Source organism: Cyphomyrmex costatus, unplaced genomic scaffold, assembly GCF_001594065.2.
Source record: "Cyphomyrmex costatus isolate MS0001 unplaced genomic scaffold, Ccosl1.0 scaffold124, whole genome shotgun sequence".
NCBI lineage: Eukaryota > Metazoa > Arthropoda > Insecta > Hymenoptera > Formicidae > Cyphomyrmex > Cyphomyrmex costatus.
In genome coordinates this window covers 517,382-528,228 of record NW_017275218.1, presented here as the reverse complement: position 1 = coordinate 528,228, position 10,847 = coordinate 517,382, and the positions used below count along the sequence as shown (strand labels likewise).

Sequence of the window (10,847 nt, the reverse complement as noted above, 5' to 3'; positions counted from 1 at the left end):
CCCCCCCCCCCCCCCCCCCATCTCGGAGGACATCCCAGTGAGAAATGATAATTAAAATCGACTTGATATTAAAATCGAATGGAATTGATGTCATTTCGATGTCAAATTGATTTCATTGTCATTTCTCACTGGGCTGTGTTAGAACCCTGCACCTATATACTCTACAGTCTTACCATTGTTCATTTCAATTTCAGTAATATTTCATTATAATGTATCTTATGTGGCTTAGAATATAAAATAAAACCAAAACAAAGAGTATACAGCCACAGCGCTAGTTGTGATGAACGAGAATGTCCTTTATTCGAATTATACGTTAAATTTGTGTAAACGTTTCGGTCTAATTTAGACCATCATCAGTAGAATATTATTACAATTAAAAATATTACAAAGTGATATTATAATTAACGCAAGAGTATAATTACGCAATCTGTTGTCCTCGCATTTAAAAAAAAATGTATTACGTGCCTTGTTCCATTAGTAGATCGAAGATGACTATCCTTGTGTATATCTCTCTTTTTAATATTAAAACCATTTTTTAACGTCAAGTGCTTCAACCAATTGTCGATTTCCTGGATCTTTTTATGTATTGTGAATGTTCTTTTTCCTTGTTTGCACAGAATTTCCAAATGCTATTACATAGGTATTTACATTAACATTTAATAATGATTGTGACTTTAATTGTACATTGTCAACAGTATCACTTCTAACATTGAATAGATTTTTAATTATTAAGACACTTTTTTTTATTCATAACAAACATACCTGTGATAACATGATTAGAACCTTCTATCAAAGGCAGCAATTGATTGACGTTGTAGATTTAATATTTGTGTTTTATTTTATTTGTGAACCATATGAATATCTTAATCAAATGACACCAGTGTCCAGATTGTTGGAAAGGAATTGATAGGACAAGGGAGAGATTTTTTTCTTAGTAGTGGGAGGAAGAGGTCTTGGAGATAATAGGAAGGTAGATGTCTGGAAATTTTTCGTGTCACTTTGTTTATTAATACTCGATTCCTGTGATTTTATATATATCATTTCAGAAATCATGCGTTTGTAATATGATTGTGATAATGTAACTGTTATATGTTATGCTCTATTTTAATTTAAATATACCGCGAGTATATAAATATAAGCGATCAAGCGAGTAAATGCGCGCGCAGGGCGATTATAGCTGCGGTCCGCACTTGCTTCTTCTAAATGCTCTAAACACTACGCTTTAAACGCTACGGTTGGATCGGTCCAATATTGTTCAAGATGTTCTATTAAAAAACATTATGAGTGCGTTGTGAGGAAAAAGAGAAGTATACGCGAAATTACGTTTCAATGTTAATCAGGCAGCATTAGAATTAAAAAAAAAATATTCTTTTTTGTAATGGCAAAGTCGTTACATCCCAATCTTTACGCAAATGGTTTCTTTAAAAAATTGCACAAGTCATTTTGGTATTGTTAAAATGAAAGCATTAGCTCGAACACTATTTTATAGTGGTCCGGGCTGGACAAGTCCATTGAAAATTTGACAAAATACCTGCGGCATTTGTAGTACGTACCGTAATGATCTACCGAAAGTAGAAGTTCACGAATGGGAACCCGCCAAAGCGCTACTCGAAAGAGTCCATGTATATAGATTATGCAGGGCCAGTTTATCAACTCATTTTTTTTTTACTCATAGAGATGCTTTCTCCAAGTGGCCGTTTGTAATGAAAGATGTTACAGCGAAGAGCACTATTCAGAAATGCAAAAAGACTTTCATGAATTTTGGTTATCCGGAGATGATGGTCATGGATAATGGAAGTTTTCGTTTGTCTGAATTTTTACAATTCCTTGCAAATAATAATATTACTCCTAAATTTACAACCGCTTACCACCCTGCCACAAATGGACAGGCGGAAAGATTTGTTCAGATGATGAAGAACTCTTTGCAGAAAATGTTAGAAAATATGAGAAGTAAAAAATTAACGTTGAAAGAAGTTTTACGCAAATTTCTTATACAGTATTGAATGACTCCATCTAACTACGAATAACACATCAACTGCGCCATCGGGGTTCCCCCAGTTGAACGTATATTAAAGCGACAACTGCGCACATATTTTAAGATTATCAAACAAACAGGAGCCTACAAATAGTAATGCAGATGAAAGAATCTGGGAATGCTCAGTGGGAGGAAGCGTGAGATTTGTAGCCGTAACTACAATAGCAGAGAAAAATGGAATTTGAGAAAAATTAATCATCATATCGACAAGTTACACTACCGAATTATTTTAGAAGATGGCCGAGTATGGAAACGACACGTTGACCAAATTCTCTGTTCAAAGGAACCTTGATGTCCACCTAGAGGACTTGTACAACCAAATGGATTCAGGTGGACCGGAAATATCGGATACTCCGGTATAAGCAACAATGTTGCAAGAGGAAAACAACAGCAACGAAGTACTGTCTGAACTGGAGGAAAACTAGTCATCTCCAATAGAAACAAGAACGTCAGAGTCAATTGTGACGCAGCCGAGAGAACTTCCGGCACGTAACCGAAAACCGCCAAACTGGCGGTCTGTAATTTCTGCCGATCTCTTCGGCCGATTTCTTATTCGTTTTAACAATGTTATATCATGGCCAATGTTATAATGGTTAACATTACATTTACATTTGCAATCTGTATGATGAAAACGCAAAAATCGTTTTCACACCGAATTCCGAAATTATTTCTCTCACTTATTTTGCAACATACACAGTATATATCCGTGTTAATTTTTGATTATGTACCTAGCCGTTAAAATCATTTAACCACGACACCGACCGTACCACGTCGCCAAATCCCGTGCTGCTTGCTTCTTTTCCCTATTATTACATGGAGCGCGCGAAACTGGCTAAATTAGTAATAAATTAACATTTGTGTATTAGTTTTGCATGAACTAACTGCGTGTTCCGTATACTGCGATTTCTGTATATATACTGTGTTTCAACACGTGGAGAGGATTCGAAAGTAAAGAGTTCTTCATATTTGTAAAAGAATCTTACATTTTAATTCTTTCAGATTACATACAGACACACAGAAAGTATAGAATGATGATAATGGCGAGTTTTCGAAAAAAAAAATTAGAAAGAGGGCGTTGGGAAAAAAAAAAAGAAAAGGTTACTAATCACAAATCTCTGTTATAAAGAAAAATAAAACAAGTGAATCTCATAAATCAAATAAGTGTTTAGTTGTATAACGCACTTTCGACAGTGTATATGCCTTTTTTTAATGCATTAACTTATTTTTTTGCACATTTTATTAATTTTTTTCTCAGTTACCTATTATTAGTTATCGAGAGTACCACTACATCTAATCGTACACTAAAGAGTACGTTTGGGGAGACACTATCAGCGCTATAAATGCAAACATTATCAACGCTATTCGTAGAGCCGATATAGATGACGAAAATTGTTTTTAATCAAGAATTATTGATGACCAGAATATTATACTGCTTACAAAGAGACTTTGGGTAATCAAAATAAAATTCTGGTCATGTACACTAGTTATTCATAACCAAAATAAATTTCTAAGATAACAGGTTATTCGCAATTAAAAACAATTTTAATTATTTATGATTATTTATAATCAAAATCACTTAAGGGATAAAACCACTTTAGAGCACGAAAAATAAGCCCAACTTTATAAATTTTTTTCGGGTATATAAAGAAAGAAATAAAAAAATGTATTTTAGGTTTTTGTTATACATACATTGAGGTGTAAAGAAAATTTTTTTTAATAATGTTTTTGTTACAAAATAGTAGCGCTCTGCAATGGTAACATCTTCTCATGGACAATGCTCTGTTGCCGGAACGATATAACTTCGGCAATTTTGAACCTGGAACAAAAAACCAACACTTTTTTAAATCTACATTCCAAAAATCTAGAGAAAAATGTATGGAAATTGTAATATACCGTTTTTTGAAAAAATGATACGAATTTGAAGTAAATTTTACATTTAAAGAGTAAAAAATAGGTGAAAAATTGCTTATATATAAAAAAGTATGCAACATAAAAAAAATTCGTACATCTTTCTCTAGAAAATGCAATTTTAAAGCTACAGTTCAAATTTCAAATAAATTAAATTAAAGTTTTATTGTAACAATTAGCGATAGAAATGTTTACCTTTAATCTGCGATACCTGCATCATACAATAGGCCTTCCTCGTTGATGTTCTTTTCTTTCTGATCCTTCTTGACTGATTTTAGAGATGGTCGAGTCACACGTAATTAATTTCTTTATTATTTTCAGAAGGACCCCTTCGCAAAAGCTACAAATCTTATCGAAAAGTATAACGTTTTAAACTACCAAAAAACACTTAGGAATTTTTCTTCGCTATAAAACCTTTTGTACCTTATTTCTAAGATCTTAAAGCATCATTTAAACAAAAAAGAAAAAAAAACGATTTTTTAGAAATTCTAGAGTGGCTTTACCTCTTAAAGAAAAATATATTATAATTCTCTAATATATAAATATAATATATACGTAATAATATATATCTAATATATATAATACATACGTGTACGTATAACAAGTGTATCTATAATTTAAATAGAGAAGTAATTTTGAACTTAGATTAAATGTTAATTTAATAATAAAATCTAAGATGTGTGTGTATATATATATAAAAGAACAGTTAGTAACTTATATTTTCTAGATATATTTCTAGAATGTATATTTTAGAAATTCATATTGTTTGAAAAACATTTACAAAACGGACTTTAAATGATACGAAGAAACTTCTAAAAATCCACAGAGGTATAAATTCTTTTTAAAAGAAGACTTTAATTATAGACAAAGGAGTCAGTATCTCTGAAACTACGTAGAATTTAGATTAAAGCGTATTGCTTTCAACTTTCTTTACTCCCATGTAATTGAGACTTTTCATCTATTTCGTATTTTTAGGAATACAAAGACTTCACGGACGCGGAGAACATAATGCCCCTTGCTACAAGTGACTTTCGTAACCCAGTGTGTCAAGAAATGAGGTCTCTTAGGTTTAATAGCGGCAATGGTATTGGCGGTCCAGAACACTTCAATTCGTCACTCATGGAATCAAAGATATCTCCAATTCAGCCATTGGAAACGTTAAGCTTCGCAAGTATATGCAATGAGCAGGAGTATCACTATGCAAAGGCTTACAACGAACAAGGAAGCGTCGACAGTTCAGATACATATGCAAGCTGTCAAACACATCCATCACACTCACAGGTATGAGTCGCATAGCTAATAACAAATTAAGTTTTTGTGAATGCAGTATGTGTTAGTGAAAAATGACATGTAGGGAAGACCGGGGCACAAAAATTCAAACAGTACAAAATACATCAAAATTTTTGGTCTCAACTTTTTTATATAATTAAGGGATAACATATATGATGTAACTTTTTCCTTATTATCATTAAATAAATTATTCACATACATATAACGATTTATCTTTTATAATAATGATATTATGTTTCAGAAGCTTCTGAAATTCACCTATGTATCGTAAAATGCTTTTTCAATTCTTTCGTTTCTCCGTAGGGCGATTTAACTGAAGATGCAGATAGTAATCTTTACATAAATCCTCTGGAGGCAACGGAAAAATTCAAAACTAGTCAGATGAAAAAATCAATTTCCGGTGAGGTTGGTCGAAACATCATCGCTGAGACATTGCCTAGTGCTGGATCTTTGAAGGAGGCTAGTAAAATCAACTTAAACGATATGATGCCCAAACATAGGAAAATTAGAATCCAACAGGTGAGTCTCTTAAAAATTAATATTCTATATGTATTTGTTCTAAAGTATTTTCTACTGCAAATATTCATTTACTTGTTATACCAAAATACGCTCCTCTCAAAACTATTCTACTCAAAAATATTTTTTCATACCATCAAAAATAAGTGAAATATTTTAGATTTTCAAGTTAAGTAGACCATCCTATACAACTAAATATTTCATATTAAAAAAGGTAAAAAATACAGGATCCCGTGACATATTTTATTTCTTCTATTTGCAAGTAGATAGTATTGAAATTTCAGTATAATATTCAATGTTTAATTGATTACAGAGTATAAAACCACGGACGCAATTTGTCAGCGATCAAGAGAGTATAGTTATGCGCAGTATTCTAAAGGAAGATACCGCCATGGAAGACAATAATAATCATTATGGAGGGCTGCGCGGTGGCAAACCTTCCCCGCTTGTGTCAACAAATAGCTTGGCATCCGCTACGCGCATAATTAATTATCACATGTTTAGGTCCCTTGGCGCGTCCAAGCAATATAAAGGTAAATATTTGTTTTAATTGAATTTAATTAAATATCGGTAGTGTCTTTTACTCAAATCCGTCAAAAACTCGAGAAAATCTAAATCTAGAATTAATCTTAAAAATAAAGAAACTAGATCGCGCATTTTTATTAGATGCGTGTGGATAATGTTTTTCATAAGATACTCTAGATTTTTTGATTGAATTAAATTGTGAAATACAATAAAATCTGTTTCAGAAGCAACTGTGGAGAATAAACTTTCGCTTTCGGCAGACTCTATAGATAGTGGTGGAATGCCATTTATAGATCAGCATCGAACATCAAAGTCAATTCTAAAGAAGTCCGATAGCGGTAATAATTACTATAGCAATGCTGGTGACTCGGATACTGAGAAACTGATTACGGACAGCATGTCCACAGCAAGCATATGTGATAATGAAACAAGCTCATGTGATGCCTCAGCCAATGTAAATAACGTGTGTACGAAAAGACGTCCGATATCACCGTTATTTTCGCGACAGGTTCTTGAATCAATATTTCTCACCAATAACAACTTTGAGCGAGAGTGTGCGAGCGATAAAGGAGATAAAAAACTTAGCATTGCAAGGAAGTCGAGAATTCTATTTAGTGATATCGAAGGTTTGTATAAATAGACAAAACTAATTACTCCTCATTATACAGAATGTCTAATAAAGTATAAATATCCCAGTAACAGACATTAAATAATCTTTATTAAAAACATGATTTTTTAATTTAAAACAACATTATTTTTTGTATTTTTTTAATATATGTAATAAATATCTTGTTTATTTTACTTTCGGTGACTTCCCTAAACAGGACATTTACCGAATTTTTTATATTAAAATTCGGAACACCTTGTATATTTGTGTTTGCTGAGATATATTATATTATTCTATATAAACATTGTTATATATATATATATATATAAATGGTGATTGAGATAAAGAGAGAGTATAAAGAGTAAAAAAATAGAAATTTCATTGTAATAATATTTAGTGATGAAATTTATCAATAATATTGTCAACAATATAGAATAGAAATGTTACAAATGTTTTATTATAGAGGAGAAACACGCTCGTGATGAAGCAGTAGCGGAAAATCAAAATAAAGAATTGGATGACCAATCATGTAAGTCGAAGATACGTGTGCAGGAGCAATCTAAGGAAACTATGTTAATATTGCGTCCCTACAAAACAAAGAAGACAGAGGAGAAAAGGAAAACTAATAAATTGAGTGGACATAGTTCTTCCATAACTAAGAGGTCTGACGCGAATTATTTTCCTCCGAAATACAATTTTTCATCGTAACTGCTTCCTCAACAATTTTTGTTATTAGGCGTTGTATGTGATCGCGTTATCATCCGACAATCGCAAAAAAAAAACATGCTCATATAGGCTATGTTTCAAAATTTACTGCCAGTACAGAACATCTATAGTTCATATGACGTAAACTATAGATTTTTAGTATTGGTAGTAAACACAGCTATAGTAACTCATTATCTGTGCCTATATTGATTGCAATAGTCTTGATATCAGTTGTACCATAGATTAATTAATTGTATAATATATCAAATAGGCCTATTGAAATTTATTTCAACATTTTATTCCCAACCTCTCATTATAAAATCAATAAAAAAAAAAAATTAATTAATCATTATAATGTAAACATATGTAAATATATACAAATCACAAAATAATACCTATGTATATGATATTCTTAATGCATCGGTTTTCATAGGCGCTGTTCCACAAATTAAAAAAAATACATAAACAGTCTGCATGTCCACAATTAGGATCTAAAGCACTTTAAAATGTTTGTCTTACATCCAGATATTCTGATAAATATGCTGGTTAGATATTATCAAATTTTAGGTCAAAATTACCCTATTTTACGGCATGTAAATAAAAGATGACCGTCGATTAATCAGCGGGGAGTAGTGGAGGGCTTTTATAGATTGACCCATTTTTGCTTTTTTTGAAATTCAGCTTCAAGTTGAGAGAATGGGAAAAACGAAACAGTCTGCATTAAAAAATTATCATAATATCTTTATTTAACTTGTTTGATTAATATTCACATTTTTCGGTCGTTTGACGTGACTGCTTGAGTAAAGCCATAAGAGCGTGAAAGACGCCGGAAAGCGAACAATGAGAACATAGTGCAATAAAATAGCGTTAGAGAGCGATAGTCGGCATGTTTCTGTAGGAGATGATATTAGGATGCTCACGAGAAAAAAAAAGAACTTGATGAACACTCGATTATTGCTTTATTTTTACGGATAGGTTTTATTCTTACGCGACGTACAAGAAGAAAAACCGTTGCGTACGTAAAGTATCGCGTAACTGCTATAGTGGTCCTCTACACATAAAGTTATTAAATTAATAATGTTGATGGCTAATACGTTCGGTCTCTACATTTCTTTTCTACGTAATTTGTGGATATAGTACAGACACGAATCACATCCACTTTCGATTTTATCGGCGTGTTAGAAAAATGGACACGTAGTTCTCGCAGCTGAAGAACGAACCGCTAGTGTACGGGGGCATTTGAAGCGTTACAAGCATTACAGGAAAAAGGCTAGGATGGCCGCTCTCAGACTTCTCTCTGATGGTACTATATTTCAGTATTGGCTCCCGTATACTAACGACATCAACATCAATTTTATAAAATGATGCGAACTACGTATCACATTATCAACACTACTGATAAAGTCGAAAAATTGATGCCATCGTGTCGCTTTTGTATGTAACAGGAGCGTCTTCGTTCTGACTGTATTTTGTAAATTAATTATTTACATACACACACAAATAATAGATATTACTATTCTTGAGCAACTTTAATTATAATAAAAAATTTTATTTATTTATATCATAGATATAAATATTTGGGTCAACCAAAATAATTTTATTTTTATATTTGCAATAAATTGCAGAATTACAAAAACCTTCTTATTTCTATAAATAAAAAATTTCTATGAAAATAAAAAATTATTGCATTATTAACTTCTACATATCAGTACATGTATTATACTTGAATTTAGCGAGGAAATACATTTCCAGTATAATGGAGTGTAACAAAAATAATAAAAAAGCATTTCAATCTGTTATCCTTTTGTACGATTTATCGAATGCATTGTATCTCACATTATTGACACGGATTGGTCAAATAAAATTGCGCAATAATATTGTTTCCATAAAAATTGTTTTAAGTGGAATAAGTCCCGCTCCTTCTCTCTCTCTCTCTCTCTCTATATATATATTTTTTTTTTCTTACGATATTTCTGCAAAGAGACGTTTAAATGTAAGATTTGAAAATCTTGTCCTCGGATGAGTGGTTGTTCAGGGGCAGTCGATACATTCTTATTTCCATACAAAGCCTTTCAATTTCCCTACTGAGCCTTTGATATTTTGCAGGACGAGGGTCCCCTCGCTTACACCGCACCTTCAATCCCTCCCTGGCTCCTATTGATCCTGGCCCAGCTTTCCTCTTCGCGCAGAGAAATTATGTAAACTACCACAAATATAAATATGTATGTACATACATGTGTTATGTCTGGATTGAAATTTCACAATTCATCAGACTTGCGATCGCGAACGTCACTACGGATATTTCATGTGCAAGGTATTTACAAGACATCTTGCTGGTTAATTGTTTTGACTTTGTTGTGTGCAACAACAATATATATATATATATGTATATAAAATCTTTTCTTTTTATCTTAATAAAAAGATTTTTGCATAAAGTTAACTCGTGCGGAGAATTTGATGTGTAACGCGGTCCAACTGCAGTGCACTGGTGAATTTAAAGCAGGGATTTGTCTCAATAACAACCAAGATGTTCTCAGATGTGAAATTTCTTCCCCGTGATCGCGATATCTCTTTTCGAAAGCCACAGTAGCATGAAAGCACATAATGATCTCCTTCAGATTGTCAAACGCGTCGTTTAGTCGCGGGCACTTTGCAATGATATATCGTTCGTCTCATGAAGAGGTAGCCGCAGACCAGGCATTGTGATCACTTTTGCGAGAACATGACCAGCAGTATGGTTCGACACGCGTTAGATAATTCGTTCCGTAGATACTTGTTATTTTTTGGTTGGAACCCTTTTCTAAAGTTGTTGAGATGAGGGAAAGCATTAAGATTTCGATTTTCAATATAGATGTTACAAGTTCTCACCATTATGTCTGAGGTGAACCCTATTATGACAATTTCTTTATCATACTCGAATTTTAAAGGATAAATGAATCTTTTGGCATCTCTCTCCTGAAAAATATGTTTAAATATATATATATATATATCAAATAAAATTTTATATTTTTAACATATTGTCAATTATTCTCAGGGTTGGGAAAGTTATAACTTTTTAAGTTACATATAAGTTACTTCTTTTTAATTGCCTTATATATGTTTGTTATAAAAATTGAGTACAGAAAGTAATACAAGATTAAAGATAAATAATAAAATATAAATAAAAAATAAAATTCCCGAACTAATTATATTCAATTTCTATAATAAAAAGTAACTTGTGTGAAATAACTTTCACAACCCTTATTTGTGTGAAAAGTTTAC

The 10,847-nt window shown here is 32.2% G+C and overlaps 1 protein-coding gene across 1 annotated transcript in view; it reads left to right on the top strand.

The window, feature by feature from the left end:
* Window positions 1–7,703, top strand: part of LOC108782340 (uncharacterized) — a gene marked incomplete at its 5' end in the record, with an annotated part of 23,113 nt that extends 15,410 nt beyond the window's left edge. Inside the window, 5 exons of the mRNA XM_018550599.1 lie at window positions 4,919–5,224; window positions 5,537–5,752; window positions 6,063–6,282; window positions 6,499–6,900; window positions 7,345–7,703. Coding sequence (XP_018406101.1) covers window positions 4,919–5,224; window positions 5,537–5,752; window positions 6,063–6,282; window positions 6,499–6,900; window positions 7,345–7,589 — 1,389 coding nt within the window. The remainder of the gene's footprint in view (window positions 1–4,918; window positions 5,225–5,536; window positions 5,753–6,062; window positions 6,283–6,498; window positions 6,901–7,344) is intronic.
* Window positions 7,704–10,847: the final 3,144 nt, after the last annotated feature.